We start from the raw sequence: 27,029 nt of genomic DNA, 5'->3' as shown, positions 1-27,029 counted from the left end.
AGAGCATGAACGGGGGAGGGGCAGAGAGAGAGGGAGACACAGAATCGGAAGCAGGCTCCAGGCTCTGAGCCAACAGCCCAGAGCCCGACGCGGGGCTCGAACTCAGGGACTGCGAGATCGTGACCTGAGCTGAAGTCGGACGCTCAACCGACTGAGCCACCCAGGCGCCCCTGGTTTGTTTCTTAAAAACAAATCTGTATACTCAGCTGTATGGCAAATCTTTCTTTCAGAACATCAGCTGTTTGTTTATTTGTAATCTGTGTAATGGGGACTGTACCACCAACATCTTGGAGCCATGCATACCCACCGGCTCCCAAACCCGAAGAGCATGTGTGGAATAGCCATTGTAATTACAGCCACTCTCTATTAAGCCCTTTCAGGTGCCCGATGCACTTAACTTTCACAATGACCAGCTACAGCAAGTATCATTACCATGCCCCTTTATGTGTGTTCATTTAAGGCGGGCACATATATATTTTTCTGATTTTTTAAATGTTTATTTATTTTTGAGAGAGAGACAGAGTGCGAGTGGGGGAGGGCCGGAGAGAGGGAGACACAGACTATGAAGCAGGCTCCAGGCTCTGAGCTGTCAGCAGAGAGCCCGACGCGGGGCTCGAACCCATGAACCATGGAATCATGACCTGAGCCAAAGTCTGACACTCAAACGACTAGGGCACATATTTATTGATGACCTACCGTGGGTGAGCACTGACCCAGCACAGGTGGGCCTGAGGCCAAGGGGACAATGGTTGCAGCACATGGGGGAATGGGAAGATGCACGCGGCAAAGCAGGAAACAAACACCGAAGGCGTGAATGCCAAGCTCAGAAGGCCACCAAAAAGGCAGCCAACCAGAGATGAAGTGGAGGTAACAAGGTAAGCCTTTTCCAATGAAGTCTTCAGGGAAGGCCGTCTAAGAAGCCAATCTCCAATCTCAGACTTAAAAAATAAAAAGGAGGGGCACCTGGGTGGCTCAGTCCGTTGAGCATCCGCCTTCGGCTCAGGTCATGATCTCACTCACGGCTCGTGAGTTCGAGCCCCACATCGGGCTTGCTTTGGATTCTGTGTCTCCCTGTCTCTCTGCCCCTAACCCACTCGCATTCTGTCTTTGTCTCTCTCAAAAATAAAAAAAAACATTTAAAAACATTTTAAAAAAATAAAAATAGGGGCGCCTGGGTGGCTCAGTCGGTTGAGCATCCGACTTCAGCTCAGGTCACGATCTCACGGACCGTGAGTTCGAGCCCCGCGTCGGGCTCTGGGCTGATGGCTCAGAGCCTGGAGCCTGCTTCCGATTCTGTGTCTCCCTCTCTCTCTGCCCCTCCCCCGTTCATGCTCTGTCTCTCTCTGTCTCAAAAATAAATAAATGTTAAAAAAAAATTAAAAAAAAATAAATAAAAATAAAAATAAAAAGGAGCCAACCCCTCGCAAGGCTAGGAGACAAGTATTCCAGACACAGGAAACGGGCACAGAGAAAGACAGGAAAGGCAAGAGATTACACAGCAGCCACACCGAAGCACCAAGATTTAAAATGCTACCGCCAGATGTCAAATTCCACTCCGTGAGGTTCTAATAAGGGGCCATTAACTGGTCTCACGTGGGGGCTCACCTACAGCAGGTCCTAAGAAAAATATCCCCCTTGCTTGATCCTGGGAGGATGGATTGTCCTGGGCCTCCCTCGGGAGGGGGGTGGGAGTTTTACCCCATTGTCCTTCCCTTCCTTCCTGTTCCCCAACTCCTGCTCTGACAAGGCTGTTTTAATGAGTTTATTAAGGCTCCTTTGTTCAGTGGACCTTTGAGCTGGGGCCTCTCCCGGGGTGGGTGGGCTGGGGCCTGAGCTGGGTGGAGGCAAAGGCCTAGGGGCAGTGAGAGGGCTGGGTGAGCAGGGATTAAATTTACCTCTCAGATGTCACCTCCTCCAGGAGGCCGTCCTTTTCTTCCCTGGATAAAACGGTTGTTCCCAGATGTGCCCCTGCCCTTCTCTTCCCTTCCCCCGCTTGGCTTTGCTTTCGGCACTTAGCTCACAGTAGGCATCCAATTAATATTTGTTGAATAAAAGTTACGTCTTCTTCCACGAGAGAGGAATGGGGTTTGGCCTTTTGTTACCACTTCCTTCCCACCCCACTCCCCATCTCCCCAGCGGTGACCACCTCCTCACCTTAATGACCTTCTGCTTCTTTCAAGCACTTTCCACCCTGTAATCACTTATGAGCACGGTGTCCATGCACGAAGTGTAAATTCCAAGAAAGTAAGACTGTTTGGTGGTGCTGTCTGCTCTCAAGCACAGTGTCTGACACATAGGAAGTGCAGGATACTTATTTGCTAGGTGAGTAAGTGAATGAATGAATGAATGAATGAATGGTAGAGGCTAAGCTGGGAAGCTTGCTTACAGGACGCTGAGGCAATGTCTACTGCTCAGAACTCCATGGGATTTTTTCCTCTTCCGAGCGGCTCTCATGTCCCTGATACACCTTTACTCTAAATGGTTCTGGAATACCTCTTGAACAAATAGGTCTTAAACTTCAGAGCACCGAAGAATGACCAGGGAAATCCCAGAGCCCACCTTAAACATAGTGAGTTGGGGGGGCTGCCCTGGGCTAATAGAATCTAGCTGTCACAGTCCATTTTCCATTCTGCAGCCAGGTGGCTTCCTAAAGTACATAGATCCAGTGAGGTCATTCTCTTGCTGAAAACCCATCTATGGTTCCCTGGTATCCAAACTCCTTCTACCTTTAAAGTTTTTTTTTTTTTTTAATTTTTAAAAATTTATTCATTATTGAGAGACAGAGACAGAACCTGAGCATGGGAGGGGCAGAGAGAGGGGAAGACACAGAATCCGAAGCAGGCTCCAGGCTCCGAGCTGTCAGCACAGAGCCCGATGCGGGGCTCGAACTCACGGACCGCGAGATCGTGACCTGAGCCGAAGTCAGGTGCTTCACCAACTGAGCTACCCAGGCACTCCTCCTTATACCTTTAACACCTGCATGATCCAGTCTGGGGTCACTTGCCACTTCAAGGTACCAGGTTCTCTCTTGTCTTGAGGACTTTCTTCAAAGAAACTACCTGGAAAACTCTCTCCCTGTTGTTACTTCCATTTCCACCTTTGAGTTCTTCCTGTGTGGATGACTTCCTTTTCTTCAGGCCTCAGCCTAGAAACCCGGTCCTTCCAGAGGACCTTCATGAGCCCCAGTTTCATGAGGGTCCTTTGTTGGCCGCACATCCCTGGCATCCCCAGAGTTGACTCGCGGGGTATCGTTCCTGTCTCTCTTGTCAACCTGTTAGCTTGGTGAAGGCAGAACTTTCTCAGTCCCCAGAACCTAGTGTAGCGCCTGGCACATAATTGGTGGCAACTTGGGGAAGACAGCATTTATTTGGATGGCCACACCCAAATGTGTATGTGTGCACACACCTAGACTGTGCTCAGTGTTACTCAGGACTCATCTCACCCATCTTTTAAGGCCCAGCCTCCCTTTGGATGGCCTCCCTGACCCGTTATGGCTTGGTGGTAATAATAATGTTAATAATTAAGGAGTAGTGGGGCGCCTGGCTGGCTCAGTCAGAGGAGCGTGCGACTCTTGATCTTGTGGTCGTGAGTTCAAGCTCCATGATGGGTGTAGAGATGACTTAAATAAATAAACTTAAAAAATGATTAAAAAGTATGATGTACTGATGCATACGAGGCACACTGCTTTGTGCTCAAGTGTTAACTCATTCAATCTTATCTCAACCCCGAAGAGATAGACACTAGCATCCCAGTTTTACAGACAAGATAGTTGAGGCACAGAGTGATTTAAAGGAAGGAGCATGGGGTGCCTGGGTGGCTCAGTCGGGTTAAGCGTCCGACTTCGGCTCATGATCTCACAGTTCCTGAGTTCAAGCCCTGTGTCGGGCTCTGTGCTAACAGCTCAGAGCCTGGAGCCTGCTTCCGATTCCGTGTCCCCCTCTCTCTTTGGCCTCCCCCCCCCCCTCAAAAAATGAATAAACATTGAAAAAAATTTAAAGGAAGGAGCATGGCCTTTTGAATCAGGCCGTTCTGGTGTTAACCCAACCTCCATCTCACCAGCTATGCATGACCTGGGCAAGTCAAGAGGTTCTCTGAGCCTTTGTTCTTTCCTACCTCTGTGATGGGTGGGACATAATATCTGACCTATCAGGATGTTGTGAGAATTCATGCAAAGTGCTTAACACATGGCGAGGACCCCATATGCTAGGAGGTGTTATTACATTTGTTGTTTCATCCTTGGTGCGTGGTATGGACATTCAAAAGTTGAGTTGTTTATTAAATAGAACTGAACATTCCTAAAATAGTTGCCAACAGAGTTTTAAAATGGGGATGCCTTCTTTAAAAAAATTTTTTTTTATTTTTTTATTTTTTTTTATTTTTTATTTTTTTTATTTTTTTAAATTTTTTATTTATTTTTGAGAGAGACAGAGACAGAGCACGAGTGGGAGAGGGACAGAGAGAGAGGGAGACAGAATCCAAAGCAGGCTCCAGGCTCTGAGCTGTCAGCAGAGTCTGATGTGGGGCTCAAACTCACCAAGCGTGAGATCATGACTGAGCCAAAGTCGGACGCTTAACTGACTGAGCCACCCAGGCCCCCATAAAATGGGGAATGCCTTCTTTTTTGACTCTTTGCAAGGGCCTCTTTGAAGGCATTTGAATGTTCTCTGAACATACATTTACTGAACTTTTTGTGTAGCAAGGAGTAGAGAGGTAGGAAGCAGGAAGCTTCCTGGAAATGGCCTGATAAGCCATTTGAGATTTAAAAGGGGCTCTGGCCTCCTATTAGGCTGGAAACTGTACTTACCAGCGGCTAGGCATTCAGTTAGTCTTTGCTGTGTGCCAGGCACAGTGCTGGGCTTCTGGGGACACCTGTGGTCTCTATGGTGGTGAGGCTTGCCAAGCCCCACTGGGGCAAAGACAGGCATTAGTACCTTGTCCCTTACTTACAAGTTTGAGGAGTGCTCCAGAGGAGAGAAATTTAGTCCCCTGGGAGCCAATAATAACAGGGGCTTGGGATCTGGTCCCTTTAGCAAGTAACACTTCCAGGGAGGACTGAAGGTTAAGAGAGCAGGGAGGGGCGTCCCAGAGGCTGGGCAGAGGAGTTTGAGTTGCTGTCAGGGTAACAGAGGATGGGCTAGAGAGCCTGCTGCTTCAGGGTGAGAGAAGTGAGGACTGGACAGACACCACAGGACCACTTGCTGCCCAACTGCCCTTCTCCTTGTCCCCAAATAGGCCACATAAAACTTGAATGCCCCAAAGAGAAAAAAAAAATGAAATTTAAATTACCCAGAGGCAGCTGCGATCAATATTTAGATCTACATTCCTAGATTTTATTAGAAATAGACATTGTTATAGAAACAGGATACATTATCTGTAAATTGCATTTTATAGAAACTTTAATGTGCTACACATTTTGCCACTTTTAAACGTCTATAATGACACTGCTAATGGCCACCTGAGATTCTATACCGTGTGTCAGAAATACTCCCTTAAAGGCCTACTACACATTCTTTCTCAGATATTTAGTGAACACCTGTTGTATGGCATGACTTTGCTTGGAAATTTAGGTTGACCGCAGGATCCTGCTATTATCATGGTAATATTATTTTAAATGATGTGTTGTTGAATATCCTTGGGGCTCAACATCTGTGCAGACCTGTAATCGTTGACCCAGGAAAAATTCCCGCAAGTCAGATTTCTAGATTAAAGAGGAGACTTGAAGGTCACATTACCCTCCGATTAGATTTTACCAATTTATACTCGTACCCACTTCCTGTGTTTAGCTGGTCAATAATGTCCATTACTTTCTCTACTTCCTTCGTTCATTCTTAAACCCTCTGCAGGCTGACTTTTGTTCCCCGTATTCCACTGAAATTGTTCTCACTAAGGTCATCAGATATCATTCAGAACGCCAGTTTCAGTGGCTCATCTATTTTCTGGCCTTATCCTCATTGACCTGTTGGGGAATTTAATACTGTGGACCACTCTTCTCTTCCTGAAATATTTTCCTTGGTCAGGTAAAGCAGGCCCAGTCTTACTAGCCTCACTTTACAGCTGGCAAACCGAGGCCCAGAGAATTACCAAGTCTGCTGAAGAGGACACGGCACTATTCAAACAGTGTTCAAATCTAGGCCTCTTGACTCCCACAGCCTTGAGCTTCTTTTTGAGCGTGGTGTTTGGCATCTTTGGTGACATGTGTACATTCTTCAGCGTTAAGAGGGCCTCACAAGGAGAATTTTGTCTGGTTCTTTTTGGAAGAAATTTCTATTGCATTCCATCCCCGCCCCCCGCCCCCAGTGCTGTTAGTCTAATCAGTCTTTATGGCCTTGGCTGGAACAGGGTCCTAAATGAGGACTCAGTTGTGTGAAGGGGGTGCAGAGTTGGTGCATCCCTGAAGAGTTCACGGATAGAAAGAAGGCAACGCAGAGGACCTGGCGGGAGGATACCCGCCAAGAAGCCCAGGAGCGGGCTTTGTGGCCAAGCAGCAATCTGCGGGGGCTTGTGCAAACGTGTTGTGGGCTTTATTGGATGAGCGGCGCAGTTACTTCTCAAACCACTGGCACCCTCATGGGACTTAGAGCAGTTGCTTCTTCATAGAGTTGTTCTGAGCATTTAATAAGTTCAATATACATAAATCTCTGGGCTCTGCCCGACCGACGCACGACACACACCCAATAACTGGTAGTTACTTGGGTCTTTAGTTTCGATGTAACAAGCAGTCTTCTGTATTCGACCTCATGTGGGCCTTCCAATGATCCAACCAAACTCCCGATCCGCATATGGATATTTTAAATCACCATTCTATCGAGGCAGAAACTACGGAGCAGAGAGTGAGCACCAGGCCTCGAAGTGGCCGCAATCTGCAGCGGGATCTGCTGGGAGCGCCCAACTTTTCGGCTGGGCACTCCCAGGCCCCACAACTCATCCGCGCACTCTGGTCGCAGCCTCCAGGCTTCGCCTCTGCGCCCGGCCGCTCTGCGCCATCTTTGAGCCTGGCACGGTGCCCCACTTCCGCACTTTCCTCCCGGCCCAGGGGTACCCGCACATGCTCAGGCGTGTCCCTCCTGGGGATGGAGTATCCAAAACCGGCCGGGTTTGTCACACACTGGTCAAAAAGAATAATTTATCTCGTTCTCTCAGGTCTCGGAGGTGGCTGTCTGACCCATTAAAAAATGGTGCCGATAGCCTCACCTCCCCAGGCTTCCGCTCTGGAGGCGCAGGGGCGAAGGTCATGTCGCAGTGCGCAGGCGCGACAGGGCGGCGCTATCTCCATGGCAACCCGCGCGCAGCCCGGGCCGTTCCGCCCGGCGGGAAGCGCGGGAGCTGAGGCGCTGGCGACAGGCGGGGCTGCGAGCGCCGGGGGGCCGGGGCGGCCGGGGTCGCTGCAGGACGAGACCCTGGGCGTGGCGTCTGTGCCCTCTCAGTGGAGGGGCGTCCAGGGCACCCGCCGGGAGACGGTGAGGGCGCGGGCCCGACTCGCGGCGACGCGGGAGGGAGGGCGAGGGTCCGTCCGCGCGCGGCCTCCGGGCCGGGTTCTGGGGTCCCCCCGTTTTATTTTTGTATTTTAACCCACGGAGGCCCGCCCTTGTGGCATTCCCGTGCCAGTCTCCCCCCCGACCCAACAACAAAAGGGGTTTTCCTTAAAAACATCTGAAGACCCCATGTTTTGAAGGATTTTGTGTGAACCGCAGTTTTCAGGCGTTTCAAACTAACTTTCCTTTAAAAAGAAGGAAGTGCATTTAAGGTCGAGACACGCCGGTTTTCCAGTGGTTTAATGAAAAGCACACAAAACGAGGCTTTTTAGAGGAGGCAGGGCTCCCGGGTGCCAGGTCTTCTCCGGAGGGGTCTTTGTGCGGACTTTGAGGGCCTGCTGTGTGCCAAGAGCCGTTCTGGCGCTGGGGACCCGTCAGTGAATGAAGTCCCTCCTGGAGCTGACCTGGGGCCGTTTGCAGGGCAGCGACCATAGGCAACTTACGCAATTAAATTTGGTCGTGTGTCAGAGGGCGAGTAGCGCCATCATGGACAAAAGCAAAAGGAGGGTGGGGGGTCAGAAGGACTGGTTTGGAGAGTGAGAGGGTGGGTGGGCCTCACCGAGAAGGCGACAGTTGAGCAAAGACCGGGAGGAGTGAGTGAGCCCAGTGGATACCTGAGGTAGAACCGACAGACAGCGCAAACTGCAAGTGCAAAGGCCCTGGGGTTGGTGCCGGAGCAGATCTTGTGTTTTGAGGCGGTGGCAGAGCTGGCGAGGAATGAGAGAAGGGGGAGCGGTCCCAGTTGAGGTCAGAGAGGGTCAGGTAGTGCCTTGCAGATCATTGTAGGGATGTTGGCGTCCCCTCCGTGAAAATGGGTAGGGGGGGGGGGGGCGTTGTAGGGTGCCGCACATTTACCAGAAGAGGGAACCGAGGCTTAGCTTGCTGCGCGAGTGACCCCATCAGCAGACCTTAGGTCCTCCCCGACACTTGGGGAGTTTTCCAATGAAGTCTAACTCTGGAAGACCGGTTTCTTGCCTCAGGCCAGTAGTGTGCCTGCGGGTCTCGAGCCTGGATTTGATCTACCTGGAAGGCACTCCCCACTTAACCAGGCTGCACAGAAATGGTTCTGGTGAAAAGCGAAGTGGGTATTTTAGTTGATGTCCATCCTTATCACACAGCTCTTGCTTGCTGAAGATTCAGGTTTTAGAAGACTTTAGGCTGGGAACCGCTGAATCCGTCCTTTTTTTTTTTTTTTTTTTCCTTACAGAGAATGAAATCGAGGCAGGTTCGTTTTCTTGTAACTATAGCTTTAAGCTGTAAGGTTCTAAGAACTAATTCTAACACTGGAGGTGTAAGCTCTCATCTGTGAGGGTGGTTCCCTTGAACTAGCATCCCCTGTCTTGCTGAAGCAGATTTTTTTGTTAAGTTGTAAGAATTTTGCAAGGGTCAGAAGAAGGTAAACGGCTTTTTCCAAAATAGTTTTTCCTCTTTATAAAAGTTGTGTGTCCAAAATTTAGAAAAAAATCTGGATATGCAAAAAAAAAAAAAAAAGAAAGTGGAAATAAAAATCACCCCATTCCCCAGCCATTCGACTTGTATGTGCTTTGTCTGTTTTGCCCCATTTAAAAAAATTTCTTTAAGTGTTTATTTATTTATTTATTATTATTAAAAAAATTTTTTTTTCAACGTTTTTATTTATTTTTGGGACAGAGAGAGACAGAGCATGAACGGGGGAGGGGCAGAGAGAGAGGGGGAGACACAGAATTGGAAACAGGCTCCAGGCTCCGAGCCGTCAGCCCAGAGCCCGACGCGGGGCTCGAACTCCCGGACCGCGAGATCGTGACCTGGCTGAAGTCGGACGCTTAACCGACTGCGCCACCCAGGCGCCCCTGCCCCATTTTTTAAATAAAAACGGAATCACACTGTGCACAACATTTCATAGACCCAGTTTTTTCACTTAATACATCCTGAACAAATGTCCATGTTTAAAAAAAATTTTTTTTGTAACTTCATTTTATTTAACCAGTCTCTTTTGATGAGTTGTTAGGCAGTTTACATTTTTTTTTCTTATCAATAAGTCCTGTGATGAGTGTTTTAGCTGATTTTTAAATACAGTTTCTTAATTTTTTAAAAAGTTTTTTTGGAAAAGTTGGACAGTGGTTTTTGGCCCATGTAGTGGTGCAATATTGTAATGTACCTCCATGTTCCATTGATGGATTTTTTTTCTTTTTTAATTTTTTTTAGTTTTTTTATTTTTTTCAGATTTTATTTTTATTTTTTATTTTTTTAACTTTTTTTAAAAATTTATTTTTGAGACAGAGAGAGACAGAGAGAGACAGAGCATGAACGGGGGAGGGGCAGAGAGAGAGGGAGATACAGAATCGGAAGCAGGCTCCAGGCTCTGAGCCATCAGCCCAGAGCCCGACGCGGGGCTCAAACTCACGGACCGCGAGACCGTGACCGGAGCTGAAGTCGGACGCCTAACCACTGAGCTACCCAGGCGCCCCTCAGATTTTATTTTTAAAGTAATCTTTACACCCAACATGGAGCTTGAACTCACGACCCCGAGATCAGGAGCCTCATGCTCTACCAACAGCCAGCTAGGCACCCCCTTTTTTTTTTTTTTAATATTAATGGTCTTTGGCCTGACCTGGCTTTTCTTGTCATATTCCAATCTGTTTACAGAGGGATAGGGTCCTGGACTTTGGTTCAAGACCGGGGTGCACACCCTCTTTAGGGCTTTGGGCCAGTCACATGATCTCTTCTTCTGCAAAATGGGTCCGTGGTAGAATTCTTCCTGAGGGGATGGATGGATCAACCAACGGAACCTGAGCCACCCAGGCACCCCCTTGTGAGGGGTTAAATGAGATTGTGGATAAGAACACAGTTTGAAAGCCTAGGGCTGCTCGGATGCCAGAGGAGTGTCAGGGACCAGTCCAGCTGCCTGAGCTAGAGGGTGCCTAATCATCCCTCCTTGCTCATCTGCGGTTTCTCAAACCAGATGGTTGACACTGGAATGTCCTGGAGACTCCTGAAAAATACGGATGTCTGGCTCCCAGCGGTTCTGGCTACATTGGTATGTGTTGTGACTTGAGAATCTGGTTTTATTAAAGCTCCCCAGGTCGTTCTGATAGGTAGCAAAATTTGAGACCACCAATTGAACGCATCCTCCTTTCCAGCAGCAGCATTACCTTTCTGAAGCCAGCCCTATGCTGATCCTAGGAAAATGTGGGCTGTGTTTTTTTTTCATTTTTTAAAAATTGTGGTGGAGAGCCTGACTGGCTCAGTGGGTAGAGCATGTGACTTTTGATCTCGGGGTCGTGAGTTTGAGCTCCATGTTGGGTGTAGGGATTACTTAAAAAAAAAATTGTGGAAAGATACATATAACAGAGGGACACCCGGCTGGCTCAATTGGTTGAGCAATCGACTCCGGCTCGGGTCATGATCTCACAGGCTGTGAGTTCGAGCCCTGTGTCGGGCTCTTTGCTGATGGCTCGGGGGCCTGGAGCCTGCTTCGGATTCTGCGTCTCCCTCTCTCTCTGACCCTCCCCTGCTCGTACTCTGTCTCTCTCTGTCTCAGAAATAAATAAACATAAAAAAATTAAAAAAAAAAAGATACATATAATAGAGGGGCACCTGGCTGGCTCAGTCAGTTGAGCGTCCGACTTTGGCTCGGGTCATGATCTTGCAGTTGGTGGGTTTGAGCCCCGCGTCCGGCTGTGTGCTGATGGCTCAGAGCCTGGAGCCTGCTTTGGACTCTGTGTCTCCCCGTCTCTCTGACCCTCCCCCGCTCACACTCTTTCTCTGTATCAAAAATAAATTTTAAAAAACATTAAAAAAAAAAAGTTTGTTAAAAAAAAAATTAAAAAAAGGGGGGGAGCCTGGTTGGCTCAGTCAGTTGAGCGTCCGACTTCGGCTCAGGTCATGATCTCGTGGTTTGTGGGTTCCAGCCCCGCATTCGGCTCTGTGCCCACGACTCAGGGCCTGGAGTCTGCTTCCGATTCTGTGTCTCCCTCGCTCGCTGCCCCTCCCCCACTCATGCTCTGTCTTTCTCTGTCTCAGAAACACATAAACATAAAAAACTTTTTTAAAAAAGGTACATATAATAGAAATTTTCCTATTTTTTTTTAATTTTTTTTTTTAACGTTTATTTATTTTTGAGACAGGGAGAGACAGAGCATGAACAGGGGAGGGTCAGAGAGGGAGACACAGAATCTGAAACAGGCTCCAGGCTCTGAGCTGTCAGCACAGAGCCCGATGCGGGGCTCGAACTCACGGACCGCAAGACCATGACCTGAGCCGAAGTCGGACGCCCAACCGACCAAGCCACCCAGGCGCCCCAGAAATTTCCCAATTTTTAAGTGTACAGTTGAGTGTGTCAAGTACATTCACAATGTGGAACCATCACCACTATCTGGTTCTGGAACTTTTCCATCCATGGAATGCATTTTGACATTCAGGTCTGTGTCTCTGGGACTGTGAGCTCCCAGAGGGCAGGGAGTGGGTCCTGTGTACTTTTGCACCTCCCGGAGGCACCCAGGAAATACTGGGTTGAATAATCTTCTTGTGTGCTGACATCCCACATAGGCTGCGACTCTCCTCCCCTGCTTGGAGTTCAACTAGCTGCCTGCCCACCGGCTCTTCCTTGTTCCCAGGCTGCCTCTTCGCCTTGGTGGCTTCTGTAGCCAATGTCACCCCCTGCTGGAGGGCGTTTGTTTTGAACCTGGGTCTGGCCTGTTACAAATTTTCAAGGAGAATTAAACCCGTGGTTCCCTACGGAACCTCCCTACGGAGGGTTTGCTACACAGTTTCCATACTAGATTTTTTTCCAAGGGGCATGAGAGCACACTGAAGGACCAAGACGACACCAAGGTAGTCGGCAGTAATTGCAGCTCCAAGGTTGTGTAGCCTAACGCATCTCCCAACTTCCATGGAAACGTCTGCGGTTGTCTTTTTGGTTGGCTCTTGGCTCCGCGCTGTTCTCTGAGTAGCTGTTTGTTGCCCCGATATACTAAGAGGCAAGTTCACATGAACCGGAGATTGTTCCGTTACTCTACGTTCTCAGAGGCCTCTGGTGAGACAGTTGTCCCCGTATCCCACCACGAAACCCACTCAGCTGGAGGCGCCTGGGGGGCTCAATCGGTTAAGCGTCCAACTTCGGCTCAGGTCACGATCCCACGGTTCATGAGTTCGAGCCCCGCATCGGGCTCTGTGCTGACGTCTCAGAGTCTGGAGCCTGCTTCGGATTCTCTGTCTCCCTCTCGCTCTGTCCCTCCCCTACTCACACTGTGTGTCTCTGTCTCTCTCAAAAGTAAATAAATTAAAAAAAAAAAAGGAAACCCACTCAGCTCAACTTCGCATCTAAGACATTCCTGTCTCACCTTGTCTGCTCATTAGCTGTGAATTGTGCCTCACACCTGGGTCAAATTGTGGTGCTCGCTCATGGGGTTTGCAGTGTGGGCCCAGAGACGCTGGCTCAGGCCGGAGTCCTCTCTGCTCCCATCATACCTGTGTTCTCATCAGGTGTGTGTGCAGGACTTGATGGGGAAGGAGGTGGGAGGGGGGGAGGCCTTGGGGGTGACGGCCACCTGAGGACAAGGCAGATTCTGGGGAGGAGGATCAGAAGTGGGCCCGCTGGATGTGGCAAGGTGACAGCGACAGGCCACACGCACCCCACCTGCCCAGCAGCGTCCTTCAGGTGGGCTTAACAGCATCCCTCAGCCTCCGGGATGAACCATATCTCACCCCACCCCAGGTGAAGCTTCAGCTCCCAGAGTGACAGAGGTAGAAGTGGGGGGTGTGTGAGAGCATGGTCTGTGCTGTGGGGGTGGGGTGGGGGCAAGGGGTGATGGACCCTGGGCTGTGGCCCTGGGAAGCGTGCAGATGGGTGAGACCCACAGGTGGGGTCTGAGTAACAGCCCTCTGCACCTGCGGCCTCAGCATCATCCGGGGGCTTGTTCACAAAGCACACTCTCGGCCCCCCTGCTGGAGGAGGCAGCTTGTGTTTTAGCAAGCTTCTGAGGGATTCTGGGGCCTGCCCGTTGAGAAGTCAGGTCTAGAATGTGTTTGAGGTCCTTTTGCACTCGAGTCAGATGTGCTGGCCCAGGCTGGTTGATGAAATGAGATGCTGTGTGCTGCTTCTATTTGCTGGTAGTGGTTAGTACCCAAGGGACTGATGGGGGCTTGGCCTCCCTTTGCACATCATCTCAGACCTTCAAAGACGCATTGTCTCTGGATGGCGATGTTCCTCAGTCATAGGACACATCTTAAAAATCGGTGTGTTTCACAGATGGCCTGTGTATTTAATCTAGTTTTCCCCTGAAGAGCTATTATTAAACAATTGGAATGTTTTATAAACAATACATTGTAGAGTCGAGGAGATCTAGAATGTATAAAATTAAATAATCTCTGTACCCAACATGGGGCTTGAACTCATGACCCCAAGATCAAGAGTCACATGCTCTACTGACTGAGCCAGTTTGGCGCCCCTAGAATGTATTTCTTTTTAAGAGTTTTATTTATTTATTTTGAGAGACAGAAAGAAAGAATCCTAAGCAGGCTCTGCACTGTCAGCCAGGCACCCCTAGAATGTGTGTATGTATGTATGTATATATGTATGTGTGTATTTATTTATTTATTTACTTATTTCAGTTTATTTATTTTGAGAGGTGAAAGAGAGGGAGAGAGAGTCCCAAGCAGGCTCCATACTGTCAGAGTGGAGCCTCATGTGGGGCTTGATCCCACAAACTGTGAGATCATCACCTGACCTGAAATCAAGAGTCAGACACTTAACCGACTGAGCCATCCAGGTGCCCCTAGAATGTATATTTTTAGTAAGAAAGTGACTGTTCTACTCATGACTTTGAAGTACTCATGCCTCATAGTGATCCCCCCTGAGTACATTTTTCTGGCTGGCTGGTTTCTGAGTGACTGAATCACACATGAGCACAGTTAACCTGACATTGGTCAATCTCAGCCTGAACCTGAATGCAAGGCAGAGCCCAGTATTCTCTCAGCACACCCCTCGGGGCCTGGGGTGGTGGCTGATCACCTGACCCAGTGGGACCGTTTCCTCTGTCATCACCAGTGTTCCTGAAATTGATCGGCCAGTCCTAGATGCCAGCTAGAGACCTATTATTTCAGAAGTGAGGCGTTGAGGGGTATTGGCCTGGGAGTCAGGGAGGCTTCCTAGGGGTCAGTGGAGGACTCTGATAGCAAGTGACAGAAACCAGCCCAAACCAGCTCCTGTCAAGCACTTCTCTTCAGGATGCCGGATGTTTCCTGGGCCTCTGAAGGTGCAGCTGGTCCTGAGGAATCTAGGAAACTTTGGGGGTCCCCCACCTCTCAACTCTGATGTTACCATGTATCCCCCGAGGCCTGTCTCTGCTTGTCTCCTGGTTGTGGCCCTGGCTAATTGTTGGGGCCAACGTTTCCAGGTTTCAGTTCTAGGCATATGCCATCTTGTTAAATCTTTGTCTCTGTTGTGAATTTCCCTGAGAGAGCTTGATTGGCCCAGCCTAGGTTCGCGTCCACTTCTCATCTAGTCAGAAGTTACAGTCCTGGTATCGGGACACATTTGGTGGCTTGGGTAGGAGTCCTGACATTCTGGGTGTCTGCAGGCTCTCCTGGGGGCAGGAGAGCTGGGCTCCCACACTGGGTTCTGGTCCCTGAATCTCACTGCCTTCCTCTCTGCTGGAGGTCACTGGGACTTCAGACTCCAGAGCGTGGTGACTGGTGATCTTGGTTTGGGAATTGTTCTGTTTCCCTTGGCCACACCTCCCAGTGTAATTAAAGTCTGGTCCCAGTCCCTCCTGTAGTGCCTCTGCCTCTGAGGTGTGGGAGCCCAGCATCCTTAACACTCCTCTTCCTGACCTTGCTGAGGCCCAGGAAGCAAGGATCTCATTCTTCCCTGACTTCTTCTCTGATGTCTCAGAGGGCTTGTTATGGGAGCCTCAGTCCAGCCACACACTGCCTGGCACAGAAGGTACCAGTCTACACAGGGTATCCTTGGGCAAGCCCTTCCCTTCTGGAGGCTTTGGGGCTTCATCCCCAGATGGGATGGGATGTATGGGACGGATCAGGGTCAGGCCAGATAATCAGATCTTGAACTATGGAAACTACTTAGTTGTCCCAGAGTGAAAAGAGAATAATGATAGTAGTTTCCTACCAATTCACAGAAAAAATTGTGGTTGCAGTGTGTCATTGGTTTTAAGTTTTTTTTTTCCTCTGAATTTTCCCTAGTGTTTTGACATTTGTCTTTTGTCTGAATAGGCAAGCAGCAAAGAAATATTTAAGAAAAAATTTTAATGTTTATTTATTTTTGAGAGAGAGACAGAGCATGAGTGGGGGAGGGGCAGAGAGAGAGAGAGGGAGAACACAGAATCAGAAGCAGGCTCCAGGCTCCGAGCTGTCAGCACAGAGCCCGACGCGGGGCTCGAACCCACAAACTGTGAGATCATGACCTGAGCTGAAGTTGGACGCTCAACCGACTGAGCCACCCAGGTGCGCCAGCAAAGAAATATTAATGGAAGTAGATGGAAAGATAACAGCTTGCTATCTTGTGGACATTTTTGTCTTAGATTAAGTCATTGGGGTAACATTCTTTTAGAAACTTTTTCTGAGTTTATCTGATGTGATGAGTGTCCAGGATGTTAGACTGGGTGAGAACACCATGGCTGAGGGACAGTTTCGTGTCACAGGTCAGACTGCCTGAATTCAAGCCCTACTGTGATCACCTCTTTGCCGTGTGGTCTTGGGTGAATTACTTCTTTGTGCCTTAGTGTCCATGTTAGTAATGCAAAAATAGGAGTTTCTTCATAGGGTGGTTGTGAGGATGAATAAGATATGGGTAAAACTTTTGGGACAGTGCCTGAGTTAGCACTTAGTAACTAACACTCTCGCCATCATTGTGGCTTCTGAAAGTTTGATTTTCACCCAGTCTCTTAGAATTTTGGCTCAGGCTGTATGCTTTCTTTACTTTCTTTTCTTTTTTTTTATTCTTCTTCTTTCTTCTTTCTTCTTCTACATTTTATTTATTTTTGTGAGACAGAGTCAGAGCACGAGCAGAGGAGGGGCAGAGAGCGAGGGAGACACAGAATCCAAAGCAGGCTCCAGGCTCCGAGCTGTCAGCACAGAGCCCGACATGAGGCTCCAACCCATGAACCGTGAGATCATGACCTGAGCTGAAGTCAGATGTTTAACCAACTGAGCCACCCAGGCACCCCAAGCCTGTATGCTTTCTGATCCTCATGCCCATCCACGAATTCCTCAGTGTGCACACTCCCTTGGTGGACCCCTCCAGTGCTGTGGTTTCAAGTCATGTCTCTGTTGGATGTTCTCCAGAGCCTCACGCCTTGCAACCGCTCTCGGGAATCCTCAACACCTCCATGTGGATGGGAGGCATCTCAGTCTAAACGAGGCCCAGGAGAACTGCTTCTGTGTTCTCTTTTCCCAGAATTTGCCATCACATTCCACTGGTTGTCAAACCTGTCCTCTGCCCCTCGCTTCTTCCCGAGCAGCCAAAAAGGCATGGCCCTGCTTACAACCCACTCAGGCCACACCTTGTGGCTCTCAGACACCTCCTGGCCTTGCCCTTGTGCTCGGGCCACCCTCCTTACCCACTGTGGCCAGGCACGCCACCTGCTGTCCAGTCTCTGAGCACGGACCGTTTTCTACTGTAAGGTTTTGCTCTGGCCTCCCCCTCCCATCTCTGTCCAGGACCCTCCTCTGCAGCTCTCCCCTTGTCCTTCAGACCTCAGCTCAAGTGCCATTTCCCCAGAGACCTCCCTGGCTGTTCCCTTCTCTCCCACACATCTGCTGCACTTGGCACCATAGGTAGTTGGTGGGTATTTTCTTGTTCGTGTACCCCCAACCCCTGTGGAAGCTTCTCGGGCACAGGGATTTTGCACAATTTGTTTTCTGCTGTATCCATAGTACCCAGACAGTGCCTGGCAAGTGGACACTCAGTAAATAATTGTGTGTGTGTGTGTGTGTGTATGGTGTAAAGGAAATATATGTAAATAGCATATGTGTAATACATATAGTCTATGTGTGTATACAACATAAAACATACAGTGTAGCGGGGATAGATGTGTAAAAATATATGTACATATATCTTGTCTAAATGGGCTTGTGCCGTGTGCCAAATACGTGCAAAGTGCTGTGGGTATAGAGATCAGACAGGGTTCTGATGCTGGAGGAACTCCATTTAATGGGAGGTGGATAAGGAAAGACAGTTTAGTGGAATGTGATGGGGAGCGTGGGGACAGGTGTTTCATATACTAGGAAGAGCTGCCCCTGTGTGGGGCCCGCTCCCTTCCTTTAGGCTTACTAGCACTGGCCTAGTGCACAGCTCTGCCCTCCCAAGCCCGAGCCAGGTGGGGGAGGTGCACAGGGGTTCCGGGCCTCGCCGTTGCCCTGCACGTTCAGGTGCCTGGTGAGGGGCTGTGTGAGCAGAGCCTCTTGCAGATGACGATCTGCTAGGCCCCCTCATTTGATAAATGATGGGTCCTGTCCATAAGAAAGGGAGGCTGGTGGTTCCTTCCCTGATCTGATGTCTATCCCTGTGGCCAGCTAAAGAGGGGACAAGGAATTGGAGACAGAGGGCAGGGTGGAGAAAAGAGGCAGCTGGGAGAAGCCTGCCTTCTTTCTACCAACTAGCCCATCACAGACTCACCTGCTTCCTTTGATCATGGGGGCACCTTGGAAGGGGCCTGCGAAGGGAGGGAGATGCTGGTGGCCAGGTCTGCGACGCTTCCCTGTGCTGGCTGGGATGACCACTGCTGGCTGTAATATTACAGGATTCTTATTGCTGTCAGGATCTTCAAACGGGCACTCCTGGGAAAAAAAAAGAAAAGTGACACTCCAGCATCCCCTCCAAATGGTGTCCTAGTGTCACCGAAAGTCCTGGGTCAGGCTCTTACTGGATCATGTTGACCGCCCCTGAACCACTCACGGTGGCCCAGTGCACATAGGAGGGTTGAGGGATCATCTTCACCCACAGCGCACAGATCGGGCTCCTCCTTTGAAAGATGGGCCAGTTACAAGAGCAAAGGGACAGACTGGGGCAGGCAGGATGACCAGAGGCCCATTGGCCCGAGGGTAAGCAGCAGCGCGGGAGGGGTGCTGTTTAGTAGGGGGAACAGAGTGCCCAGGCAGGCGGTCACTAGTGACCCGGGTTGACTGGTGGCCGCTGACCACTGACCGGTGACCACTGGGTTTTGATTTTCTGCAGAAAAGTTGCCAGACGGCGAGCATTGCCACTGCTGAAGCGTCTGTCCAGACCCGGAAGCATGCGGATGCTGAGGTGCAGACCGAGGTCCCTGCACCGGTCAGCGCTCGGACTGTGGCCCAGCACGACAGCCCCAGGCTTGCAGCCTTTCTTCGGAGGGTGGAGGCCATGGTTATTCGAGAGCTGAATAAGAACTGGCAGAGCCACGCTTTTGACGGCTTCGAGGTGAACTGGACAGAGCAGCAGCCAACGGTAGGGAACTGCAGCCTGGGACGCCCTCCTCCTCTGCCCCAGCTTGAGCCTCGCCCACCCCCGTTTGAAGTCCTCTTAGGCCAGATGCTGTTAATAGCAATAATAGTAACTGCGTTCATGGAGGTCTTACTTTTTGCCAGGTGCTGAGCTGAGTTTTATGAGAGTAAGTCATCGAGCCTTCCCTGCTGTCAAGAAGTAGTTTGTGGTTACCTCCATTTACAGCTGGGGATGGGGAGGCTCCTGAGTTGAAACGATTTTCCTGGGATGACATGGAGCTAGTGAGCAGTAGAGGCAAGGCTTGAACGTGGGGAGTCTGACTCTGGACCAGACTTTGTCCACTGCTCGGCTGTCTCCCCTGGCCACCATGTGGTGAGGGCTCTCGGTGCCGTCTCATTTACTCCTCAGCACGGCGGCATGAGGCGGTACTTGGATGATCTCTGTTTTATAGACAAGGCCCAGAGAGGCTAACTGACTTGTCCACGGTCACCCAGCTGTAACGGGCCAGGCTGGGATTTGAGCCCTGGTCTGTCTGGTTTCACTGCCATGCTCTAGTGACTTCAGTGTCTCCGAGGCTCAGCTCAGAGTGACCCTGTACACTTAGGTGTCCGGCCGCACAGGCAGGCTAGGCTTTGAGATGAATGGGGGGCTCTTGGCTTTTGCTCCGTGCTGGGCCTCAGCCTCCCCTGTGGACAGACTGCTCGCTCACGGCTGCGGGCCCTCGACTGGGGAGCCTTGGAGTTCTGAGCCAAACTTTTTTTTTTTATACAGTGCTTTCTTCCTGTAGAAACAGATGAGTAACTATGTATTCAGAGGTCATAGCCCTGTTCTAGCCCCTCCCCCTCCTCTGCCCTCTTCCCACCAAGTCACTGGAAGGCTTGGGAAAATCAGTTTGAGGGAAGTCCTCAAACTCACTCTGAAATGCAGTTGCCGAGGCCACACCTCAGTGGGCAGTCACTGACTCCTTATAAGCCGGGCACAAGAAGGGCTTAGGGAAGAGGAAGAGCCTAGCATGTTGTTTCTCTTTGCCATTGCTCGTGCCCCCCGCCCCCACCACCCCACCACCCAGTTTTACAGAGGTTAAGCTTTTGTTCTTTATTATTAGCACGTTCCCACATTTCTATGGATTAACTTGGTCCAAGTGTGTGTTACTTTCTCCCCCTTTAAAAAATACGTTTTTTTCCTTTAAAAAATTTTTTTTAATGTTTCTTTATATTTGAGAGAGCGAGAGAGAGACAGACCATGAGCAGGAGAGGGACAGAGAGAGATGGAGACCGAATCCAAAGCAGGCTCAAGGCCCCGAGCTGTCAGCACAGAGCCTGATGCGGGGCTCGAACTCACAAGCCGTGAGATCGTGACCTTAGCTGAACTCGGACCCTTATTAACAGATTCAGCTACCCAGGTGCCAAAATATCTGTTTTCTGACTACAGAAGCAATGTATGTTCATTATAACAAGTCCAGGCAGTATAGAAATATAGAACATATACCATGTAGACAGTGGGAGGGGACACTTTGTTCCCACGCCCACACGCCTTTAGAGTCTTCTCTGTGTTACACTAACACAAGCATCATTACTAGTGTTGTCACTGAGAACATTTTAAACAAGTGGAAAGCACTGTATGTTTTCCTGATGACCTTTCTCACTTCGAGCTTTCCATGTCAGTTTCTACAAAGGTGCTGTAGGCATCCCAGCGGCTACACTGGGTCCCACTGCACGGACACGTCATCCTTTATCTGAGTCCCCTGTGGGTGGACACCCAGCTTCACTTCTAGAGAGGTATCCTCCAGAAACGGGAGGGTAGGCGGGAGATCAGTCTGCACCCTTTGAGTGGCAGCCTGGTGAGCTGGCCCTGGACAGCCCCGCATGTTAGCGGTGCGCGAGCATTGGGCAGAGGAGGGCGTTAGCAGTTTGCTGTTATATCACATCGACAGCGAGTCTGTCCTCCCACTTCTTGTTTTGCATCAGTTCTTTGTTGATTCCCTCATGGTGGAATTACTGTCTTGGGGTTTTTCTCTCTACTTCTGTCAAGGTGTTGGCCTTGACATTTCATCATCGTCCTTGGCACTGCTGTAGTAGCTCTGGAAGGGCTGGGATGCTGCTCTTAACGAGAAACCGTAATGTCAGGATTCTAAAATCAGTGGGACAACCTTGTGGAAAGCTTAGAAATTGGAGATAAGGAAGAGACCACCCAGGGTCTCCCATTGGAACCGCCGACCTCCTGGCTCTGTTGTTTCCTGCCTCTTGTTTCACACGTGTGTTGACAGCTGTGAGTCACTGTGGCCAGTCTTGGGGTCTTTTCTGGTCAGGAGCAAAGCCTGTTCTGTGTTGTCAGGTTGCTATGGAGACTTCACACTTGTCCTTTTGAAACACCTAATTGGAGCCTGGGTGGCTCAGTTGGTTGAGCATCTGACTATTGATTTCTGTTGGTCTCATGGTCATGAGATTGAGCCCCACATTAGGCTCTGCACTGAGCGTGGAGCCTGCTCGAGATTCTCTCTCTCCCTCTCCCTTTGTGCCTATTTTGCTTGCACACGCTCTCTCTCGAAAAAATAAAAATAAATAAAAATAAAACACCACCTAATGTTTCATCCATACACTTTATCTTTTTGAGCCGAGTTTATCCAGGTGTGTTCTTTGTGCAGGCAGTTCACCCTTTGTGCCCATCTGAGTCTTTTTTTCTTTTTTTAATGTTTATTTGAGGAGGGGGGGAGGAGAAAACAAGCAGGAAGGGAGGGGCAGAGAGAGAGGGAGGCAGCGGATCTGAAGCAGGCTCCGTGCTGACAGCAGAGATCCTGATGCGAGGCTTGAACTCACGAACTGTGAGGTTGTGACCTGAGCCGAAGTCAGATGCCCAACTGGCTGAGCCACCCAGGCACCCCCCTCCCCAAAAGGTTTTCTTGAGTTCCCTCCACCTCCTACCACACTTGACAGCTTTTTTTTAATCTTTAAAAAATTTTTAAGCAATCTCTGTGCCCAGCGTGGAGCTTGAACTCACGACCCTGAGATCCAGAGTCGCATGCTCCAGGGACAGAGCCAGCAGGGCGCCCCTGTAAACGTGTGTGCTCAGTTCTCTTGGGCGTGCACCTAGGGGCAGAATTGCTGGGTTGTGTGGTGCCTCTATGTTTTAGCTTTTGAAGACCCACCAGACTGTCTCCCCACCGTGGCCTTGCCGTTCTCCGTCCTTGCCAGCAGTGTGTGAGGGTTCCCACCATACAGCTTTTTACACGTTTTAGATTCTTTCCATCGGGTAGTTTCTTTATATGGAGTCATAAGGTCAAGGAGTATGCAGCTTTTCACAGACCTTTTGATCTGTGTGGCACATCCCCCCCCCAGAAACCTTGGGCTGATCGCTCACAGTGGCCAGCACTGCCAGCCTTTTCATTTGGTGTGCCAGGCTGCTATGGGCTGAGAGCGAAGCTGCCAGAGGTTTAAAAAAAAATTTTTTTTTAATGTGGTAGAATATTCATAAAATTGCAAACATTAAAAAAATTGCTTTAATGTTTATTTGTTTTTGAGAGAGAGACAGAGTGCAAGCCAGGGAGGGGCAGCCCAGAGCCCGACGTGGGGCTCAGACTCATGGACCGTGCGATCATGACCTGAGCTGAAGTCGGACGCTGAACCGACTGAGCCACCCGGGCGTCCCAAACTGTCACCATTTCCAGGTGCATAGTCTAGTGGCACATACAGCACCATCCAGTTCCAGAAGCCAGAGCTTTTGAAACTATGTACAGAACAGGGTCTTACTCTGAGCCAGAACCTGGCATCTGTCTCGGTTCGTAAGATCCTTTCTTCTGGGTTTCTGGAAGTATCCTATTTGGGGTGGTGTTGGGATGAAGGCTCTACATTTCCCTCCAGGGCCGGGCAGTGGACCTGGGTGGCTTTGGAGGTCCAAGCTTGTATGTAGTGTTTTTTAGGTGGCTACAAGGCCGCCTGTTGCGTGGCTCTGTGGCTCAGGGCTAGGGATGGTTTGTCTCTTGCAGGTCACGTGTCTGCACACCCTGGGCTACCCCCCAGCCCAGGGGCAGGGTCTGCATGTGACCAGTGTCTCCTGGAACACCACCGGCTCCGTGGTGGCCTGTGCCTATGGCCGGTGAGTGGCAGCAGGGGTGGCTGTGGGGCAATGGGAGGTCCTCAGACTCTGGTTTAAGCCTCTTTCTCCCTGTCTGTGTGGCGAAGGTTGGCCTGGAGCTTGGCCATTCTGGGAGTCTTTTTATTCTCGAGGCTGCCTAGGCACCAGGTTGGCTGGAAAGAGCAGCAGAGGGAGGGGCTTAGAGCCCACAGTCCTGGTGCCCACCTGCCGGCATAGGGCAGTGCGCCCTGGGCCTGCCGCCTCTGCTCCGTGAGCCATTTCCTGATGGGCCACAGTTCCCCAACCCTGCTATCGTGTGGACCCATCTTGGTTCTCGGGAACCCTTTTCTAGAGAAGGTCCTGCCACTGTGCTATGGAGGAACCTGTGCCACTACAGCACCCAGTACGGTCTGGGTGTGACGGGGACGCAGGCTGATCTGGGGGCGGTGGGTGGGTGGGTGGCGGTCTGGTGCTAGGAGCAGGGCGGGGACGAGATCCTGGCCTCGGGGCAGAGCCGGCTCAGGCATGTCCCTGTGCAGGTTGGACGACGGCGACTGGAGCACACTGAAGTCCTTCGTGTGTGCCTGGAACCTGGACAGGCGAGGCCTGAACCCCCAGCAGCCGTCAGCAGTGGTGGAGGCGCCCAGCGCCGTCATGTGCCTGGCCTTCCACCCCACGCAGCCGTCCCATGTCGCAGGTGAGCCGTCTTCTGCTCCCCACCCTGTGCAGGGTGCCCACAGGGGAGCTCTCCACTGGGCCCTCGGCCCCCAGGCACGGCTGGGGCACGTCTGCTTGGGGAGCAGAGCCCTGGGCTCAGGTGAGGATGCTGTGCCAGTTGTGGAGCGTGGAGGAGGAGGATGGGGAGGAAAGGGGTGGGGGAGGAAGAAGGGGAGGGGGAGGAGGTGGTGGGGGCGTTGGCGGGTCCTCGCTGAGTCTTGATGGGGTGTGGGCCATGCAAGGGTGCAGCCTGGTCAGGACTTGAGGCAGGGCGACATGGGCACCCTCGGGGAGCCATGGGTGGTGACAGGAGCCACACGTGTTGGGAAAGGGGTTGTGCTGGAGGGCACGGCAGGGTGCCGGGCCTGGAGATCAGCCTGGCAGTGGGTGGGTGGGGGCACAGCAGGCCGGAGTGGGGGGAGGGCAGGACTTTTCCTCCCCCCGGGCGACTCTGGGGAAGCGGCTCCCCGTCCTTGCTCCCTGGGCGGGCGGGGCTGGTGCTCGGTTGGGGCACCGGGTTGTTGCGTGTGAGTCAGCTCTTGTCCGGGCGCGCTTGGTCCCGCAGGCGGGTTGTACAGTGGTGAGGTGCTGGTGTGGGACGTGAGCCATCCCGAGGACCCGCTGCTGTGGCGCACGGGCCTGACGGACGACACGCACACCGACCCTGTGTACCAGGTCAGAGCAGTGGGCCGCGGTGGGGGCGGGGAGGCACCTTCCCCTTCTCCCTGAGCTGAGTGCTGCTGTCGCTGGCCTGCTCCTTGAGGTGAAACGGAAGAGAGGGGGCCTGCTCGCACAGCCACAGCAGGTCACCAAGGAGTTGGCAGTTAGGGACAGCGGCCTTCGGCATTCTTTGGCATTCTTAGCTCCCCACCCGCCCCCCTGCCACGCCCAGGCCCTGGGCCATTCCCAGCTCCCCCAACTTCCGAGTGGCCATGTGGGGCTCCCAGCTATCCTGGCGTCTCAGGGAGGGACCTTGGAACCCTCGGGTCTGCCCCCAGGTGTGTGAGGCGGTTCCGGGCCTCCCCCGGAATTCCCCCTTTGGTTTTCCCGCGAGAGAAGGGGTAGTTGGGGGATGAGGGTGACCGCCGGTCTTGCTGGGAAGTGGGGGCAGCCTGGGGAGCAAGCAGCTCTTTCTTGACCTTGGTCCCGTACTCCGTCGTCCCAGGTGGTTTGGCTACCTGAGCCCCGGCACAGCCACCGCTTCCAGGTGCTGAGTGTGGCCACGGACGGGAAAGTGCTGCTCTGGCAGGGGGGCGGGGCGGGCCAGCTGCAGCTCACAGAGGGCTTCGCTCTGGTCGTGCAGCAGCTCCCGAGGAACACCAAGCTGAAGAAGGTACGTGGGGCCCCAGCTGCCGCCCCCGCCCGCCCGCCCACCGTAGGACTCCCTCAAGTGGGCCTTGGTGGGTGGCGGCAGGCGGCACGGGCAGCGAGCGGTGCTAGCAACTGAGGTCCCGTGGCTCCCGCTTGCGTGACCGGGCTCTTGTGGGACTCTGACCAGATTCCCTTGGCTCTGTCTGCCCTGCCATTCATTTCTCCACAGCCTCCCCGGGGGGAGACCGAGGTGGGTGCTACGGCGGTGGCTTTCTCCGGCTTTGACCCCAGCCTCTTTGTTCTGGGCACGGAAGGTGGCTTCCCGCTCAAGTGTTCCCTGGCAGCAGAAGAGGCCGCCCTCACGCGGATGCCTAGCTCTGTGCCCTTGCGGGCCCCGGCACGGTTCACCTTCTCTCCCCATGGTGGTCCCATCTACTCTGTGAGCTGTTCCCCCTTCCACAGGTAGAGGAGGCCACAGGGCACCTGGCACAGGGAGGGTGAGGAAGCCCCGTAGAGCGGCCTACAGGGCCTGTGGTCTGGCCTGGGCCCAGGTCTTCGCTATTTGAGCCCTCCTACCTGGCGTTCGGGTGGTTGGCTCCCGGGGATTGGCCCTTCTCTCCCTAAGGGGATTCCCAGTTTGGGGGTCCACGGAGACTTTTCAGGAACGTGACAGCCCAGGGGGAGTTGGGCAGGACACCCGGTACTCATCCCCTTGCCTGGCTCTCTGCCCTTCATCCTGTCCAGGAATCTCTTCCTGAGTGCGGGGACCGACGGCCACATCCACCTGTACTCCATGTTGCAGGCCCAGCCCCTGGCCTCCCTGCAGCTGTCCCACAAGTACCTGTTTGCCGTGCGCTGGTCCCCAGTGCGCCCCTTGGTGTTTGCGGCTGCTTCTGGGGAAGGTAGGAAATAGGACGATAGGCTCAGATCCATTTAAGTGTTACGGGCCCAGCACGTACTTGGAATTCTGAGCTGGGGAGAGGCAGCAGGTGGGGGAAGGAGGGCTAAACCAGGTGGACTTCTCTTGTGCCGTGAGTTTCTCTTCCTGGGTGCACAGGCCACTGTTCTGGGCCTCTTGTCCCATGATTCTCTCTCCCTGCAGGTGACGTGCAGCTGTTTGATCTACAGAAAAGTTCCCAGAAACCCACAGTTTCAATCAAGCAAACCCAGGATGATAGCCCGGTCTACTGTCTTGAGTTTAATCGCCAGCAGACTCAGCTCCTGGCTGCCGGTGACGCCAAGGGCACTGTAAAGGTGTGGCAGCTGAGCACCGAGTTCACTGAACAAGGACCCCGGGAGACAGAGGACCTGGAGCAGCTGGCAGCAGAGGTGGCCACCTGAGGACAACCGGGGTGGGGGTGGGGGGTTGGGGCAGGAGCAAGCTGCACCTGAGCTGAGCTCCGGAGTTCCGACAGAGGCCGAATGAAGACAACACGAGCTTCTGGGGGAGTCAAGTCATTTATTTGTCTTTCACGTGAAAACAAAAGGGAGGGGAGAGAACAAGAGGGGATCTGGCCCGCCGCCGAGATTGCCGAGTCGGAATGGGGCAGCGGGCTTCACGAAGGGAATCTGGGTCCCCACGGCAACAGGGCAAGTGCGACTTGACCGGAAGCGGTTTATCGAAGCACCATTTTCTACTAAGTCTTCTCCCAGGCTAAGCGGACTTAAGCTCACATTGGAAAGTAACACTGGAATATTTTAAGAGCACAGAGAGGAGGTGTCATGCAGCAAGGCAACGGCAGGGCGGGCAGCGTGGGCCGGGCGGAGCGAGGAGTGGGATCAGTTCACGAAGAGCGAGCGGGTGAACTCCACGTAGTCGAAGGCGGTGGGGAGTTCGCGGCCCTTGCCATCCACGTAGGGCTTCATGTGGGAGACGCAGTAGTCGGCTTGTTCCCGAGTCAGGTTCTGGAGGGGAAGGGACCACACCTGTCAGTCCAGTCCCCTGACACCCGGGGGAGGTGCGGACATCGGGAATGTCC

The 27,029-nt window shown here is 52.0% G+C and overlaps 2 protein-coding genes across 16 annotated transcripts in view; one reads left to right on the top strand and one right to left on the bottom strand.

The window, feature by feature from the left end:
- The first annotated feature begins 7,256 nt into the window (after positions 1 to 7,256).
- DYNC2I2 (dynein 2 intermediate chain 2) lies at positions 7,257 to 26,492 on the top strand. 4 transcript variants are annotated; one of them, XM_043566090.1, is made up of 9 exons: positions 7,257 to 7,457; positions 18,706 to 18,954; positions 22,934 to 23,043; positions 23,562 to 23,719; positions 24,305 to 24,414; positions 24,905 to 25,072; positions 25,365 to 25,489; positions 25,795 to 25,952; positions 26,153 to 26,492. In XM_043566090.1, exons 1-9 carry the CDS (start codon positions 7,272 to 7,274, stop codon positions 26,389 to 26,391), a joined length of 1,503 nt encoding a protein of 500 aa, XP_043422025.1. In that variant the 5' UTR covers positions 7,257 to 7,271; the 3' UTR covers positions 26,392 to 26,492. The 4 variants fall into 4 exon arrangements, with proteins under 4 accessions (XP_043422025.1, XP_043422027.1, XP_043422026.1 ...); XM_043566092.1 differs by having other exon boundaries at positions 25,280 to 25,489; XM_043566091.1 differs by having other exon boundaries at positions 25,280 to 25,512; positions 25,853 to 25,952.
- Positions 26,490 to 27,029, bottom strand: part of SPTAN1 (spectrin alpha, non-erythrocytic 1) — a 61,835-nt gene continuing 61,295 nt past the window's right edge. For all 12 annotated transcript variants that reach the window (XM_043566078.1, XM_043566085.1, XM_043566075.1 and 9 more), the window contains one exon: positions 26,490 to 26,955. In XM_043566078.1, coding sequence (XP_043422013.1) covers positions 26,830 to 26,955 — 126 coding nt within the window. In that variant the 3' untranslated portion in view covers positions 26,490 to 26,829. The remainder of the gene's footprint in view (positions 26,956 to 27,029) is intronic.

This window comes from Prionailurus bengalensis, chromosome D4, assembly GCF_016509475.1.
Source record: "Prionailurus bengalensis isolate Pbe53 chromosome D4, Fcat_Pben_1.1_paternal_pri, whole genome shotgun sequence".
Classification (NCBI taxonomy): Eukaryota; Metazoa; Chordata; class Mammalia; order Carnivora; family Felidae; genus Prionailurus; species Prionailurus bengalensis.
Note: the sequence above shows the minus strand (reverse complement) of the source record. Positions and strands in the feature narration are given on the sequence as shown.

Bases quoted from the DNA above. Each gene is read 5' to 3' on its own strand.
- DYNC2I2 (XM_043566089.1), top strand. From the start codon at position 7,272: ATGGCAACCCGCGCGCAGCCCGGGCCGTTCCGCCCGGCGGGAAGCGCG. The intron at 23,720-24,304 runs GTGAGCCGTCTT...TTGGTCCCGCAG, and splicing joins GCAGCCGTCCCATGTCGCAG to GCGGGTTGTACAGTGGTGAG. The intron at 25,073-25,279 runs GTACGTGGGGCC...ATTTCTCCACAG, and splicing joins GGAACACCAAGCTGAAGAAG to CCTCCCCGGGGGGAGACCGA.